We start from the raw sequence: 19,457 nt of genomic DNA, 5'->3' as shown, positions 1-19,457 counted from the left end.
AATGTTAATAGTTTATAAAATATAATTCAAAGTTTATATATGTTTTTATTTTTAATTTTTATGTTTTAAAAGCTTACTTAACAGTGTGTAAAGCAAGATTGTTATCCCATTGGTCAGAGTGCCAGGTGGTCTTAATTTCGTCAATTATTTTTTACTTAAGACGCTTCAGAACTAAGACTAAATATAAATCTTACTATAATCAGTATCAAAATATAAATACTAGAATTTGTTAAGCTACATATCTTTTATTTTTTATTTTTTTTAAAGTTACTAAATATTATTTCTTAGACCCATCAGATAAGTGCTAATATTTATATTTTAATTGAAATTCAACTTTACGTATATCTACTTTTTATTATACTCAACTTTTTGTTTCTCATTACTTTCAGATATTCTTCGATATCACGACTGATAAATTAATGATATTATAGTAACTTAGTTGTTAGGACTGTAATTAATTAGATTATTATCAGATTTGTTATATATATTTTAGTTCTAATATAAGTCACCGCATTTTTCTACGAATCAAATTTTATTAAACTTTCATATAACTGATTTATAATTATCCTAAAATTAAATGATTTTTTTTTTTGAAGTTTAAACATAATTGTATACTTTTTTAGTTGCCATTGCTTACTGTTGAATCATGGTTTTAATTTAGTAAATTTATATGATATGAAATTTACTGTGTTAATCATTATTCACAGTTACGAAAAAATCAGGATTCTAAACTATTGAGGTAACATTGATAAGTCTTTTTTTTAATAGTTAATTGTGCTATAGCTGTTTTGTGCTAATATATTTTTTTGCCATTGTCATTAAAAACAATAACTTAAGTTATGAATTTAATAATTTATTGTAACTTTTTTTTAACTCAGTGCCTTTGAAACTCAGTCTGTCTCATCTCTGTTTAATGAAAGTTTATTAATAAAGGAGAGTATTATTAGAACACTCTGTTATTACTAAGCTCTTGTGTATTTTTTGGTACCATAATTGATTACGTCCATGTTTAAGAAATGTTTTACGAGTCACTAATTCATGAATAAATATAATAATAATATGTAAATATAAATGACAATAATAAATATGTAAAATAATGCTTTTGTTGTTTAAGATGATTTTTTTTTAGGTATTGGTAAGTTGTTCTTGGCTTTCCTTCTCTGGTCCTTGCTGTTGTTAAAAAGTACATAATATCTTAGGTTACGTGGTCTTTACTAAATGCCAATATTAATATAAGCGAGCAAAACCAAAAAGATCATATCATATAGATAAGGCTACTGTTGTCCCGATTTTTACGGAGGAGAGCACAACGCTAAACTAATTAAAACTTTCATAGCGTTCTTTAGCAATAAAAACCGGGACAATGGCAGCCCTATATATAGATAAATTTGTATTTTATATTTTTTAGATAATATATCAAGTTAAGTTGTTATTTAATTATTACAAACCCGTATTATGGGTTGCTTGCTGCTAGTATACTATTATTTATTTATATACTGTTATTTACTTATATAATATTATTTATATACTATTATTATACTATTTATATACTATACGACTATACGACGTTTTTTTTGGTCAATTATAAAAGCGTAATACTTCACGAGTTTTTATAAACCCACAAGCAAAAATGTACATAAAATGTCAATTATTCTTTTAATTAAGATGTCATATTGTGAAATATTAATTCGTAAAAGCTAAATAAATTTATAGTATGCACATTTTGTGCAAACTATAAAGCAAGAGTGTAAGAGTGTAGACATTTGCACATTCTGTGCTAATGTCTACACTCTTATTTATCTTACTGACTTGACTCAACTTTTAAACTAAGTCATGGGTCTCTTTAACATATCGCTCTTTTTCTCTTTATATTTTACTCTCTCTCTCTTTTTATATAACTCCCCTTTCCACGTGTTGTTACGTAACATTTTGCATGTAGCGTTACGTTACGGTGTTACGTTACAATGTTACGTCTCGGTTACGTAAAAATAACGGACATTTTGTACGTAACGTAACGAATCTCGTTTCGTTACAATGTTATAGAGGATACAAGTCTCGGGAACGTAACTTTAAAATGTTATAGAGGATACAAGTCTCGGGAATCTATTCCACACCGGCTTTTTATATATTTAATCCTTACTTTAATATTTTCTAGTAAGAGGTAGAAAAATAACTATATAAAAGTAGAAAAACCATACTCATTGTTTACATTTTAAAACTATAAAAAAAAAAATTTCCATTATAAATAATTTTAAAAAACTTTAAACGTTTCGGTATACGTTGCTATTCATCTAAGGATTGAATATTAGTACCAGTCCACTATGGGCCAGAATTCACTTTTACTGGACAAAATTCACAGCTAATTTAATATTAGGGCTATATTGACTAAAATTAGGATGAGTAATAATATGATGTCTGCGCTTCTTATAAAGGTGTTATTTTTTAATTCGTTGCTATGTATACCAAATTTCGGATAGCAAAAATCTATTTTCAGTATTTGCAGATAATTTTACGAGTGCTATGTTTACCATATTTTACATAAGTGCCAATATGAAGTCGCCCTTTTTAAAAAAGTAAATAAATTTTTATTTAGTTGCTATGGAAACCTAGTTTTGCTTAGCAACAACTAACTTTTATTAGTTGCATATGATTTATTTGCGATATGTACACTATTTAGTACGTATTTTATTATGAGATCCTTGCTCGCTTTTTAAAAAAGTGAATAAACTTTTATTTAGTTGCTATGGAAACCTAATTTTGCTTAGCAACAACTAACTTTTATTAGTTGCATATGATTTATATGTGCTATGTACACTATTTAGTACGTATTTTATTATGAGATCCTTGCTCGTGATCCTTGATCGTGATATTATGAGATCCTTGCTCGATAGCAAAACTTATTTAAGTTAAGTATGATTAACTAGTGTTATTACACATGCTATTACACGTTGCTAGATAAACTAGTTTCCCTGTAAAAAAAATTATCTTCTAGCTTCATTAATTAGTTTTTCTAATTAGCAGATTTTACGAGCGTCTACAGAATTTTTAAAATTTGTATGGTTATATTGTTCCCATGCATTCACAATCACCAAAAATCTTTGACCATGTATGCTACAAGTAGTACAAGCTTAGCAAACAATAACTTACAAGAATTTGAAGCTTAAAAAGTTGCAACTTCTTTTCTTTGTTATTGATGATGGTTTTTGAAATGATAATGTATGCCTAGTTGTTTATTTTTATTATCCTTCATTAATGTGGTACTAAAATCATTTTCAAGCCAAGCTTGATTCTTTCTAATAAACTTTGCACCGGTTAATTTACTTTGAATCCATCTCTGACCATAATCAAAATGAATAAATGAAATTGACTTTCAAACTTTTCGCTTTGAAACTCCAAGTCTTGTTCTTTAATAAAATCGTATACTTTCGTATACAGTATACAAGCATACTGTCTTCTTTTTCATGTATTGACAGACTGTTGAGTCAAATAAATTAGTGAATTTGTTTCTTGTGTCTCTCATTAAACCTTTATAAAAACAGCATTTCAACATCTAAAATGAGTAGCGACAACCAAACCAACCAAAAGAGATTATCAAATCCATTTGGTTTGACAAGCGCTAAATTAATAACAACAAAATTTAAATTAGAATATATATATATATATATATATATATATATATATATATATATATATATATATATATATTATATATATATATATATATATATATTTATATATATATATATATATATATATATATATATATATATATATATATATATTATATATATATATATATATACATATATATATATATATATATATATATATATATATATATATATATATATATATATATATATACATATATATATATATATATATATATATATATATATATATATATATATATATATATATATATATATATATATATATATATATATATATATATATATTATTGTTCAGTAGTACGTTTTGTATGAGTAGGACCGTATAATATGTTTTCGACGTCTTTTAAATTTTTGTGCAAATAAAAATTTCTGAACGCAATTACAGATTTTTTGTTAGGTAAAAGAGTTCAAACGTAAAAGAAAACCAAAGTGGCGCCTAGTGGCAGCCAGATTTATAAAATTATTAAAGCAAACATATATAAGCTTTAAAATATCTGTATATAAAAGCAAGATGTAGTAATAAAAAAAATATATTGTCAATTAAAAGCAAAAGTTAGACATTGAAATATAACATATTAAGCATATTTAAAATTGCTTTAAATATTTTAATTACTTACCAATTTTAGTCTAACAACTTTTTAAATATAGATAATATATAGAGTTATAATATAATATTTTAAAAAGCGCAATATTTTATGTAAATGTTATTTATTTCCATCAATTTTTTTAACAACATTTTTCTCTTTATAATTTTTTTTTGTAATTTACAATTCGCGTCTACAGTAGTCTCTCGCTTAATTGCGCAATTAGTTGCGCATCCAGTTAATTGCGCGTTTAGGCTCAAAATATTTATGTTTCAATTTTTTACTGAGTTTTTTGTTGAAAGTGTAATTAGATCAGAAAACGCGTGTCACATGATGGAGCCGAAAATATTTATCCACGAAAATATCACCGAAATATTTCACAACCGAAAAATTTAGAACCGAAAAGTATACTTTCATTGCAGGATCGAATTACAAAATTCTTTTTTGCGCCGAAAGTTTTAGAACCGAATTTTACAACCGAAAAAATTTTGATCGAATTGCAAAACCTTTTCTTTTTTTTTATTTTAATTTAATTTAAAAACTTTATTTTACGACTTTCGATCAAAAATTCGATCGAAATTTTTTCGGTTCTAAAATTATTTATGACATTTCGATTGATAATTCGATCGAAATTTTTTCGGTTCTAATTTTTTTCGTGAATATTTTCGGTTGTGTAATAAATTTCTCATATTCGATTTTAAATTGAAATTTACGATTCGGTTGAATCATAGGACGCCAGAAAATATAACTATTATTTTCCTGTGTTAAGTTAAAAACTAGTTTTTATCATAAATATTTTGAGATAATTTTATCAGAATGTAAATAGATAAGTAATTCGAATTCGAATCGAAGTAAATGATAAATCTTGTTTTAAACAAATCTTGTTTTATATAAAACAGATAATAATAAGTTTTAACGATTTATCAGTCAAGTCTCATTGAAAAAACTTTAATAAGAAAACTTTATTTTAAATTTAGCCGTCTATTCACAGTTCTCTTATTCCAACTTTTTTATCCTTACATCTTATGGCTAAAGGCAAAGGAAAAAGATTATCAGAAGATCAACGAGTCGAAAATGTAAGTCAGTAGTTATAAAAATTAAACGAGAAAAGTTGCAGAATGCATATCAGCCTACAATTCATGACTTTTTCCGTCATACATAATATATTTTTTAGTAAAGATTTGTTTATATAGTTAATAATTTAGTTTGCTAAATTTTTTCTTTTCTTTTTCTTATTTGCGCACTCCTAGTTAATTGCGCACCGCAGTGCCTGTTTCAATTTGCGCAATTAAGCGAGAGACTACTGTACTTCAACCACAGCATTAGTATATTCAGAGTTGTTACGACATAATATGTCTGGCAGATCTGTCGACATACTTTCAGACATATTTTCTGCCGACATAAAATATGTCCCACATATTTTCGATTGACATATTTTGACATAATTTTATGTCTGAATTATTTTCTGCTGACATAAAATATGTCAGACATATTTTCTATCGACATATTTTGACATAATTTTATGTCTGAATTATTATCTGCTAACATAAAATATGTCAGACGTATTTTCCATTGACATATTTTGACATAATTTTATGTCTGAATTATTTTCTGCTGACATAAAATATGTCAGACATATTTTCTATCGACATATTTTGACATAATTTTATGTCTGAATTATTTTCTGCTGACATAAAATATGTCAGACATATTTTCCATTGACATATTTTGACATAATTTTATGTCTGAATTATTTTCTGCTGACATAAAATATGTCAGACATATTTTCTATCGACATATTTTGACATAATTTTATGTCTGAATTATTTTCTGCTGACATAAAATATGTCAGACATATTTTCTGTCGACATATTTTGACATAATTTTATGTCTGAATTATTTTCTGCTGACATAAAATATGTCAGACATATTTTCTATCGACATATTTTGACATATTTTTATGTCTGAATTATTTTCTGCTGACATAAAATATGTAAGATATATTTTCTATGGACATATTTTGACATAATTTTATATCTGAATTATTTGCTGTTTGATATTCTTGAAGAAAAAATCAATCTAACAAATTTATTGCGCATTTCAACTTAATTTACAGAGTTAAGTAAAAATAGTTTAACAAATGTGAAATGCAACCCAAAAAACAATTTGTTTTTTGGGTTGAATTTCACAATTTGATTTCAAATATGCAACTCATTTTTTACCATCACGTCAAGTTGTAAAGATATTTGGGTTCAGATCTTTAATATTTGGGGTAAAGTCCCTAATATTGTCAAAAAAAAAGTTGTTCAAAAGTATGTCAACTTGGGTCTCAAAAAAAGCGTATTTTAGAAGATAGTATAGAGATTTTAGAAAATATAAAAGTTTTTCCTTAAAATTTTTTGGCAAATAAATTATTTGAAAAAATGCTAAAGACTCTTAAAAAAATGTCAACAAAATGTTTTTCAGCAATAATACAAAAAATACTTATTTTTATTACAAACGAATAACATCTTTAAAATCTCTATGAAAATACGCTTCTATTGAGACTCAGGTTGACATACTTTTGAACAACTTTTTTTTCGACAATATTAGGGACTTTACCCCAAATACCCTTAATTTTAATAGTATCTGATAGTATTTGATAGTATTAATTAGTATGGATTAGTATTGGCGATTTCCCTTATTAGAATGTAAAAACCATCTCAAGCTGAGTTTTTATTACTGAAAATGGTTTTTATTAATATGACTAAACTTAAAATATTCTCTTGATTAAAGTAATATTTAAAAAAAAAAATTTTTAGTTATTTTTAACTAATAGTTGATTCATTCAATAAATTATTTTCCATTTTTGACTTTAAATCGTAAAGAAAACGAAAAAAAATAATTATTCCAATATATATTTCACTCAAAACATTTTATGCAAGTTTATGGCAGTTAATTATGCTGTTATAATGCAATTGTCAATTATTTTTTTGTTAAATAAATCATAACTATTATAACTAAAAGTATATTATTCGTAATTAGTTATAAATTATTACCGGTTAGTCTTCTTAATATGAATTTAATGAGCTGAATATAACTTTGTGAAATATTTCAAATTCTTCAGCTTAAATGAATTTAATTTGGCACGAATGTTTTGAAATTCTGTGAACCGTTTTTTTGAAATCTTTTGAATTCAATTTTTCATAATGAAATCTATTTCAGGATCAACTAATAATTAAAAATAACTGTAAAAGTTTTTTTTTTAATTATTATTTTAATCAAAGAAATATTTTAAGTTTAGTCATACTAATAAAAACCACTTTCAGTAATAAAAACTCAGCTTGAGATGGTTTTTACATTCTAATAAGGGAAAGCGCCAATACTAATTAATAGTCAATATTAGTCAATACTATCAATGTCAATATTAGTCATAATCAATAAATAAGTCATAATCAATAAATAAGTCAATAAATGCCAATATTAGTCAATACTATCAAATGATACATCGCTAAAAAGAGCAGAAAAAGACCATTTTGAAACAACGGATGTTTGCTTATAGGGTTTAAAGTAAAAGTTTTATGAAGCATAATTGATTGCAAAGACATAAAATTATGTCAAAATATGTCGACAGAAAATATGTCTAACATATTTTATGTCAGCAGAAAATAATTCAGACATAAAATTATGTCAAAATATGTCGACAGAAAATATGTCTGACATATTTTATGTCAGCAGAAAATAATTCAGACATAAAATTATGTCAAAATATGTCGATAGAAAATATGTCTGACATATTTTATGTCAGCAGAAAATAATTCAGACATAAAATTATGTCAAAATATGTCGATAGAAAATATGTCTGACATATTTTATGTCAGCAGAAAATAATTCAGACATAAAATTATGTTAAAATATGTTGACAGAAAATATGTCTGACATATTTTATGTCAGCAGAAAATAATTCAGACATAAAATTATGTCAAATTATGTCGACAGAAAATATTTCTGACATATTTTATGTCAGCAGAATATAATTCAGACATAAAATTATGTCAAAATATGTCGATAGAAAATATGTCTGACATATTTTATGTCAGCAGAAAATAATTCAGACATAAAATTATGTCAAAATATGTCGATAGAAAATATGTCTGACATATTTTATGTCAGCAGAAAATAATTCAGACATAAAATTATGTCAAAATATGTCGATAGAAAATATGTGGGACATATTTTATGTCGGCAGAAAATATGTCTCAGACATATTTGACAGATAACAACCCTGCAGTATATTCATTAAAACTTTAAGTGTATATAAACGGTTTTATTGTTTTATAATATCTTTCTAATGGTTTGAAACCATTTAGACATCAAAGTTCTAATTTTGGTTTTTATACTTTTGTCCAGTACTGGCCCACCGTGTAGTCATAGGCGCCGCAGGATTTTTTGATGTTTTAGATTGGACACTTTCACACATTGTGCAAACTCCAAACTCAAGTATGTTTATACCTATGGCAAATGAGGAGGCCTTGCAAAAATTTGGGATGGCAGAGGCCTGGGAACAAAAAAGCCCTAAAACGTTTGCCTCCCCCTGCCCAAACGTGAAGGCTTTTGTCATAATTTTCACAAGACGAATATTTTCGTCTTGTGGAAAACAGCCTTAAATGATTAACCCCGGGATTTCAGGATTGAAAAAACCAGGATTCCCAACCTAATCTCAAACAATATTTTTGGTTTCCGGGCCAGTTTTTTCTCGTTATCTCTTTATTTTCCAACAATTTCTTTTTACTATAAATGTTTTGATAATGTTCAATTTTTGAAAAATCCAATTTTTAAAAAGTATTCCTTTAAAATTTTTTAATAATTTGAACTTCTGAAAAGCAATTCCTTTAAACAATAAATTGATTATTTTTAATTATTTTTGTTTTATATTAATCAACTCACTGGAACATAATAGGACACGGAGTAAAATGTCCGGTCGGACATTTTACTCCGGAGTAGAACGTCTGTGTCCTATCCGTCCGTCTAGAACAATTTACTCCGGAGCGAACTGTCCTACGTTAGGGGATTATTTACTTCGGACTACTTAAGCAATATGTTTTAGCGTGTTTTTAAACTATGGTTTGAGAACTCACGCATTATTCTGCGGGCTTTAAGATAAAAACTTTTTATACTTAGCCTAATATTATATTGAAAAACCATTCCATTAATTGTTACTATTATATTGAAAAACCATTCCATTAATGAAACACAATTGCAATATTGATATGTTTATTTGGTTAGATAAGGGTTATTTTGTTGGGTTTAAGAAATAGTAAAACAGCCCTATTATAGTAGGGCTGTGCACTATTTTTAAGAGCACATTAAAAGTAGTTAAAATCTACAACAGAAGCACACAACAAATTATCACAATAACATTACCGATAACAAAAGTTATTACTGTATGTATAGTGCCACAAACAGCAATAAGATATAATTTAAAAGTTAAATCGTATTTTGCAATGTTACCTGAAAATAAAACTAATCCTACCTTAATTGAGTTGAATTCAATTTTTCCCTAACTGTTGGCAAATGATTAATAAAGTAAACCTAAACTCATGGAAGTTTACTAAATTAAAACCATATTTCAACAGTAGGCAAACTAAAGTAAAATAGTGGCAGAGTAGCCAATGAAATAAAGAAATAAAAAAGAATCATTATTTTTAAATTTATTATTAAATAATAATATAATAATAAGAAATCAAAAACTTCAAATCTTTGAAACTTTATAACAAAAATCTTCTTTAAACTCCAAGCATAAAAACCAATGAAATAAAGAAATAACAAAGAATCATTATTTTTAAATATAATTATTTAATAATAATAATATAATAATAAGTAATCAAAAACTTCAACAAAAATCTACTTTAAACTCCAAGCATAAATAAATAAATAAAGCTCTAATCATAAATATAAATACTAAATAAAAAAATCCAAATAAATAAATACGGCTCCAAGCATAAATAAAATTATAGACAAAATTAGTATAATCATAAATAGTTATATTAATTATTATGCAAGTAATAACTCTTTAAACTAATGTTACTCTTTAAGCTTTAAGTCTTTCTTAACTTTTCTTACTTAAGAACGTCCGCAATTTTTTATAAGATATTTTGTCTGATGAAACTTTTCTTTACTCAAAGCGGATAACTTACTCTAATGTAGGACAATCTACTCCGGAGTAAAATATCCTATCGGGTAGTTTACTCCAACGGACAGTTTTCTCCGTGATAGACCTTTATATTATATAGAATGGTCAAAAATTTTTAAGGGTTAAGAAGCCGGACCTTGTGGATCAATGCGTTGTACGAAACCTTAAAGATCATTATCCTCGCAAAATTGTGCGTTTGTGTATAATAACGAACCATAGCAGAAAATTTATATCTTTTAACCAATGAAAGATCTTATTTCTTGTTAGAATGCTGTGTCAAAGGAGACTTTCATACGTTCTTAAAAATCTGATATAAAAAAAAACCAACAGGAAGCTAATGATGATAATTTTATTCAAATCTTTGACAAAAGAACTTGACTGTTAGCGAGAGCTAGATTTTAGTGCCGTCCATGAAAAGATCGCAGAGGAATCTTTTATTGGTTTAGATTGAGATGTTGTAACCATATGTTCACCAGTTACTGATTTTAAAATTGCTGCTCAAATTTTAGACCCTAACTTTGAAAACAACAATGATTAATTTGAAGATAGCGTTAACAAAGATATAGACGCTGAAACTCCACCACGCCCATCTGATATTAAATTAAAAGACGCTTCGAAAACGTCCCCTATGAGTTCGAAGTATCGAGAGTCGACTGTATACAAAAAGTATCACAAGTAATGTTTAACAGTTTTTTGATGACAAGATGATTAGACTTCTGCAAGTTTATTTTTTACGTAATACAATAATTGTGATTATTTTGTTACTATATACTTTGTAAATAATTTTGTTATATATATTTGTATTAATTAAACAGCAAGAACAACAAAAGTAACAACAACAACAACAACAATAACAAAACAACAACAACAACAACAATCAGAACCGCATCAAGAACAACAACAATAACAACAACAAAAATAAAAACAACAACAGCAGCAGCAACAACAAAAACAACAGGAAATATATATTTACTAAATATTTTTTAAAAAAGTACGCATGCTTTGATTATTATTTAGTTGCTGAAAAATAAGACTAATTAGGTGCTAAAAATGTTAAAATTGATATTTAATTAAAATATTTTCATTTATTTTAACGAAGATGATTGTAGAGAAACCATCCAAATTAGAAAAGATTTAAAAGAACAAATGAAAACGGACCGAGCGACTAGCAAATACGACTTTATATGGAACAACAAGTAATCATAAAAATAAAAACTTCTGCTGTAACAAAAATTATACCTTAACAGCATAATCTTAATCAATATTTTAAAAGAATTTTCCCTACTAAAACGTGACTCAAAAACGATGGAAAAATCGCGTGTTTTGAACTGACTGGTTATGCTGACGGTTCAGTTTATCAACCGTGTTTAAATCATCCTGGTATTTTTATTCATAACTCAATGAACTTTATTCAACGTTTTGATCATAGCGTGAATGAAACAGACTGTTAGTTTTTATGCATTAAAACAATAAATAAAATGAAAATATTTTCATAAATTGTATTTTTAGACAACCAGCTGGAAATTTAAAAAGAATTTAAAGCTTACTTTAACAATTTTTTAACTAAAACCAGAAAAAACTCAAAAACTTTTGAAAGCTAATGTAAAGTCGAATACTTTAAATTAAGATTCAAAATCATGCCTAAAAAAACATGTTAAATACCCTCCTAGCCGGCACAAAACAGCTATTACATATCTATTTTGCTGCTTATCAACCGTGTTTCAGTTTATCAACCGTGTTTAAATCATCCTGAAATACCAGGATGATTTAAACACGGTTGAAAAACTGAACCGTCTGCACAACCGGTCAGTTCAAAAATAGACGTTTAGACATACGACGTGTGTCTAAAGACGTGAGACAATCAGACGTCTAAAAAACGACTTAAGGCGGTGTTAAAGCTTTAGTTAAATAAATAATTAGTCATAAAAAAAATTGAAAACTTGGTGTACAAAAATTTACAATTTTTAAAAGAATTTGAAAAAATAAAATTTTTGTCTCGTTTATCCAAATCCTAAAACACAAAAATATAAATATTCGCAGAACGCAATATCTCATGATAGAGTCATTATTTTTTTCAAACCTTTATCATTACAAAAATCCTATACTGATGTAGGAGCTGTACTAGATTCATAATAATGAATACATATTATTAAATTTACAATCAGCTGCGGGTTTTAGGTTGTGGGCATATCAGAAAATATTTCATGAACTAATTTACACTAGAACAAAAAGTAGTATATCTCCTGCATATAGTTATTGCTCTTTAAAATCTTGAGATTTTATTTTTTTATTTTGCGTTGTTGAATATATTTAAAAAGCAAAGAAACAAAAAACAAATAGAAATAAAAAAAAAAAATTAAAATATACAAGCGACAAAAAAAAAAAAAGTTTTTAATTTTATAAACTTTGACAGTCAACTACCAAATACCAATAAAGTAAGTTGATTGTATTTCTGATTCATTTTCAGTGATTGAGTTACAGATTTTATATATTACTAAGAATTTTTTCTTTGTTGCATTACTTTTTTTCTGATTCGATTGTATTTTTCAAGAAATCCTTTCCTCAAAAAATGTCCGACAAGAATTTTTAAACCTTAAAATAACTTTGCAAACACCAGTAGCACCATCATTAAATTAAAATATTGTTTTTTTGTCCAAAAATATTCGTTGAATGCAAGATATTGGGGAAAAACCAAAACATGTTTGGCGTTGCTAAAACGTTGCTAAGGAAATGAAATCATATTTAAGTTTTAAACCCTTATATCTCATAGTATGACTGCAAAACCATAATAAAGTTATAAATATTTGAAACCAGAATTAAATTTTCATTTGTTAAACTGCAAACTCAAAAATTGATTTTTTTTTACATTTTTAATGTTCAACTACGTTCAATGAACGTTTGCAACGTTCATTGAACGTACTTGAACGTTTTGTGTTAGCTAGGTAGAGACAAACAGTCTGGAAAATGTCTTCAAGATGTATCATTTGAGACAAGCAACCAGGTAGATGTATTCAAGATATATAAATTCTAGACGTAAAAAGTATGATTTTTAACAAACCATAAATTGTAAGTCTTCAAGACGTCAAAAAATTAGGCGTCTGAGACGTCTATATATATATATATATATATATATATATATATATATATATATATATATATATATATATATATATATATATATATATATATATACACATGAGCCCCTGAGATGCATAGTGGTATAAGTCACTCATATCTAGTTTGGTATAAGTCTGACTAATATCACTATGGTGTGAACAAAAACAGCTGTTTAGTGAGGAGCATAACAAAATGCTAACCATTGGTGGCAATAACTCAAAATATTGAAAAAAGTGACTTATACCATTATGCATCTCATGAGCTCATATATCTTTATCTATATCTATATATATATATATATATATATATATATATATATATATATATATATATATATATATATATATATATATATATATATATCTATATATATATATATATATATATATATATATATATATATATATATATATATATATATATATATATATATATATATATATATATATATATCTATATATATATCTATATATATATATATATATATATATATATATATGTATGTATATATATATGTATGTATATATATATATATGTATATATATATATGTATATATATACATTGTTTATATGACCAACTGGAGGGTACCTCTTGATTCCTTAGAATATTCAACTTTAAGTTAAATGTAATTGAAATAAAAAGAAGAAAACTGACTCTTAATTAAAAAATAATATGCCAGAAGTAGATTGGATTCAGACTTTCATAAAGGCTAATAATTTAGGTATAAATTATTAAAATAACTGTTATGTTGAACTAAGTCAACATAACAGTTATTTTAATAATTTATACCTAAATTTTAAGGACATATCTTCAGAAAACATTGATAATTATGGTGAGACCAATACAGCAAATAATCCTGGGTCCAAATCTGTTATTATTTGTTGTAGCCATGAGCACCATATTGAAAAAAAAACAGAAACATTAAAAGTTGTCTGAAAATAAAGTTTTCTGGAAATGCTGTTGGAGAGCTTTTGTACTGTGCTTTCTGTAAAAAAAAAAAAAAGAGTTAAGACTTTAAGAGTTAAGCAACGACGTAGGATTCAATACGACAAATGCAGCAAACTTTAACACCTTCAGTGTTGTAGCTGCATTTATGAAAAAGATGATTATTATGAGCTCGACATTGAAAAAGTTGACTCCATATGCAGCATATGTGAGCCATTTGAGGACTTAAATGACAATAATGGTTTTATGTGAATAGTTTCATAAACTTTGCGATAGATGTAAATGTGTTAAAAAACAAAGTTTTAAACTTATTATGTAAATTTTTTCACACCAAATCAAATTGAAATAAAAGATTCTACTTAAAACAACTTTCTGTTATCTGTTTGATCTTCAACAGTATTTTAACCCCCCTTCCCTCACCTTCCTCCTCCCTTTATAATGAGTTAATATATACATTATCTAAGAAATAAAAATAACATGTAGTGTTCAGTCACCCCAAATTGGCTGTTTGTCATTCTCATCTGGTTTTATAATATGAATATGCTCATATAAATATCAGAAAATTAAGGTATTTACTGCATTGGTTGATCAGGCCTAGGCCTTTTTTAGGAAACTAGATAGAATAATATTCTGTTAAAAAAAGGCAGCAATTAAGCTAACAGTTTTCATGTAAAAATGTTTAAAACGTGTTCATTGTTATTCAGTTCATAGCTGATGGTATGTTAATGCGCAAATATATTAAATGTAGAATGTATACGCTAAATGTAAAATGTTTATGCTAAAATTAATCTTTTAGCTAGTAGTAAGAGTATTATCTGGTTTTCTTGTGTCTCGTTAAAATTTTCTAAGTATTTTGTTGGAACGCTTTGTCCTAAATCTAAAAATACGTTGTATAAGAAAACGTACATGAGACAGTACAGCCCAGGTAGATGTGCAAAACTTCTTTGTGTTGGCAAGGTCGGTAGAAGTTACATTCGGAGCTAATTTTTCGCTAACAACACTTTTGGAGTCTTCATTAAAATCTTCATCACCGATCAATAAGTCCGGAGAAAACTTCTCTATGGTCAGGACTCAACCAACCACCTGTATTTTTATACGTTATTTTTAAAAACAATCTTGTCAAGTTTAGTATGGACGCAACAAACCAGCCTATTTTTTTATTATGCCTCCAAACTTTTTCTTGCTAGGTTCACTAATGTTTTATGTCACAGTGAAAATAGTTTTCTTCTAAATTCTATTCTGAAAATCTTATAATTACTTTATTATCATTATACAAAAAAAAATATTAGTTTTTTATGTTGTTTTTTTTTTTAAAAAAAAAAAAAATAGATTTAAAATAAAAATAAAACTTTATTTTACTTTTATCTTGTAAAAAATGGCCTTTCCAAACACCCCGGTTCCGAAGCGGCTGCCAATACTTAATACCACGCAGCATCGAAAAAGAATAAAATAATTTTAACTGATGTTTTCATGAAAAAAACTACACGAAAAAATATCGTGTAACTTTCCTTACTTATAAAGACGCTTTGATACTAAGGCAAGTAAAAAAAAATAATTAAAGTTTGGATCTTTTAAACTCACATTGCTTATATTTAGTTCAACATTTCGGACTACGACAGACTTTTAACATAGCAAACAGTTTTTTAGATAGATATAACAACATAGTTTTTAAAAAGAGTAAACTTTATTATCATATTTATTAAATATATTATTTAAAAACAAATAATTCTTTTCAATTGTAAATAAATCCCAAAAGTCGGACGGGAGACAAAAGTTTTGTTGTTCAAACGCGATTGGTTTACCGTCATGTGCTTGCATAATATGATTGGTTAGTGAATGCTCTAGCCAATAGGGCGAAACCACGCACTAAGATTTATCTGTATTTGAACAAATCGTACTTCAACCAGTGAACTTCACAACAATTTACTTGTAGAATAGGCTGCGTAAACGTGGACACTTTTTGTAGCATATTTGTGCTTCAAATATGATGTCTGTTACCATTTTTGTCTTAGCATTTATTGCATTCGCCCAATGTACTGTTTATTTCAAGGATACTTTTGATGGTGGGTATATTTCTTAGTTGATTCGCTATTTTGAAAATATAGTATATTTTACTATGCAAGGCACGAAAAGGGCAGCCGTCGTCAAAGTAATGTCGGTTTATGTGTTCTGTGAAAACGAAAAGTTTGATTTTTTTTTCTTGATGTTTTAAATTATGAAACCATGTTGTATCTAAGAGATTACTTTCTCTAGATGAGACATGGGAGAAAAGGTGGATTCATTCTAAAAGCAAAGGTGGTGATGCCGGCAAGTTTAAGTTAACATCTGGAAAGTTCTATGGAGACAAAGCCCGTGATCAAGGAATCCAAACTTCACAAGATGCCAAATTTTATCAAGTTTCAACTAAAGTACCAAACCCTTTTTCAAATGAAGGTAAAACTTTAGTTTTACAGTACCAAGTGAAACATGAACAAAACATTGATTGTGGAGGTGGGTACATTAAACTGTTTCCTTCAACAATTACTCCTGAAACTATGAACGGAGATTCGCCATATCACATAATGTTTGGACCTGATATTTGTGGACCAGGAACTAAAAAAGTCCATGTTATCTTTACATATAAAGGAAAAAATTTGCTTACAAAGAAGGATATCAGGTATTGCAATTTTATATACTAGTATAAATAATTTTTTTAAACTTTGTAATTTTGAAACTTTTTCAAAATTTCATTATTTTTATAACAACTAAGTATTGCAGAAGATTTTTTAAAGCTTGAACAATTATTTTTATTGAATTGGTTCATAACAATTAGTTCAATTTATTCACATTAACATTTTATTTAGATGCAAAGATGATGAGATGACCCATTTATATACACTGATTGTAAAACCTGACAACACCTATGAAGTTAGAATCGATGGCTCTAAAGTTGAATCAGGAACTCTTGAAGGTGATTGGGACTTCTTGCCACCTAAAAGAATCAAAGATCCTAGTTTATCAAAACCTGCTGATTGGGTTGATGAAGCCAAGATTGATGATCCTGAGGATAAAAAACCAGAAGGTTATGATAAACCTGAGTTGATTCCTGATAAAGATGCAACTAAACCAGAAGATTGGGATGCTGAAGAAGATGGTGAGTGGGAACCACCAATGATTAACAACCCAGAATACAAGGTAATTTTATTTTTTTATTTTACTCTTTTAACTTTGTTTTGTTCAAAAGAAGTATGTTTAGTTTAAATTAATTTGCAAATTAAAATAGGGTGATTGGAAACCACGAAAAATTGACAATCCTGCATACAAAGGGGAATGGGTTCACCCAGAAATCGATAATCCAGAATATAAAAGCGATGATAGTTTATATAAATATGATGATATTGGTTATATTGGATTTGAAATTTGGCAGGTAAAGTCTGTTAAGTTGTACTTTTTTAAGTAAACTTTTTAAGAAATATTTGGTGCAATGTAAATAAATCTTATTTTTTCAGGTAAAATCTGGTACAATTTTTGATAATATTATTGTTACTGATGACATTGAGGAAGCTGAGAAATTTGCAAAAGAAACATTTGAAAAAACAAAAGTTGAAGAAAAACAAATGAAAGATAAAATTGAAGAAGAAGAAAGGAAAAAACGAGAGGAAGAAGAAGCTAGAACTAAAAAAGATGAAGAAGAAAAGAAAAAGGATGAAAAAGAAGAGGTAAGTTGCTATTTTTATTGCTTCAATTGTTGTGAAATATTTATCTATTTAACAGATATATCGTCATTTTGTCATTTGTATATCTGTTATACATTCAATCTATTTTAAATTTTTATATCACATACTGTCATTTTGAAAATCTGAAACGATCTTGAGAAAAGGAAAAATAAGTTCTTAAGCGCTACCTTAGGTTTTTTGTTTTAAAAATGCATTTAATACAATGGTTGTTTAAATATTATCTATAGGAGGAAGAGGATGATGAAGATACAAAAGAAGATACTAAAGAAGGAGAAAAGCCAGCTGCAGAAGATTCAACTGATGATACAGTCAAAGATGAACTGTAGTCTTCTTAAAATTTTAGTCTATTTTTCCTATCAATTTTAGAATATAATAATTTATGCAGCATCAAATTGTTAAATGATAATTCTTTTATGAATTTATTTATACTGCTGCAATAAGACTTCTGGTCTTAAATAGATCTGTGTGTCTTGTTTGTTGTTTTTTATAGTCTGCGAACGTCCGCTTCTATTGTAAATTATTTGCCCTTCAAAAAAAAAAAAGTAACAATAATTGGTTGTTTTTTTTGTCTTTGAGGTTGTCCGTCACTCAATTTTTAACAGTTTTAGACCTCCAGCCCCAAGTACCAAATAGTCATGTTTTACTGACCCCGATCCTAAAATTTGGTTTTGTTATATATAATAAATTCTCAATTTTTTTTGGCTGCCTTTTATAAACTAACTATTAACGAGACTTCTAAAAGTTTTTTTTGATTTTTGAAGGTCTGTGTTTTAGGCCGCATTCTTTTAGTTAAACGCAATAAATAGGGCTTTATTTACTTCTTAAATTAAATTACACAAGATTTTTAGGCGAAATAGTGTTTATAGTTAAATATGTCCATATGAGTAATTATTATTCGTGCGCGCCTTCCAATTAATTAAAATAGTACCTATTGTTATTATTTATATTAATCTAATCATACTACTGTTCATACCGATGATTATATTTAACTAGATGTGTATAACTTCGCAAGAATAAAAGTGATTTTGTGGCATTTTATATGTCAAAGTATAAATTTAAAACAATTCGCAAGTCTTAGTAAAAGGTCAAGTGTTTAATCTTTAATAAAGTTCAAATAAAATTAGCTGTGTCTTAAGCATCTAGAAAAGTTGGATGATCAAAACCCATCAAATGTATGTAAATATATAGAGAAAAGGATTTACCAACTCGTATCTACCCATTTCAGGGCAAACGATGGAGGGAGAGTGA

General features: G+C 26.9%; 1 protein-coding gene across 2 annotated transcripts in view; it reads left to right on the top strand.

The window, feature by feature from the left end:
* LOC100203010 (calreticulin) overlaps positions 1-18,761 on the top strand; it is a 67,532-nt gene extending 48,771 nt beyond the window's left edge. Inside the window, exons 2-7 of one of the 2 annotated variants that reach the window (XM_065801085.1) lie at positions 16,442-16,556; positions 16,747-17,149; positions 17,337-17,667; positions 17,756-17,899; positions 17,982-18,191; positions 18,437-18,761. In XM_065801085.1, coding sequence (XP_065657157.1) covers positions 16,478-16,556; positions 16,747-17,149; positions 17,337-17,667; positions 17,756-17,899; positions 17,982-18,191; positions 18,437-18,535 — 1,266 coding nt within the window. In that variant the 5' untranslated portion in view covers positions 16,442-16,477 and the 3' untranslated portion in view covers positions 18,536-18,761. Of the gene's footprint in view, positions 1-16,393; positions 16,557-16,746; positions 17,150-17,336; positions 17,668-17,755; positions 17,900-17,981; positions 18,192-18,436 lie in introns of those variants that run through there. The other variant, XM_065801086.1, reaches the window with a different exon arrangement.
* The last annotated feature ends 696 nt before the right edge of the window (positions 18,762-19,457 follow it).

Source organism: Hydra vulgaris, chromosome 07 (assembly GCF_038396675.1).
Source record: "Hydra vulgaris chromosome 07, alternate assembly HydraT2T_AEP".
Lineage (NCBI taxonomy): Eukaryota > Metazoa > Cnidaria > Hydrozoa > Anthoathecata > Hydridae > Hydra > Hydra vulgaris.
The sequence above is the reverse complement of the archived record's forward strand: the minus strand, read 5'-3'. Positions and strand labels throughout refer to the sequence as shown.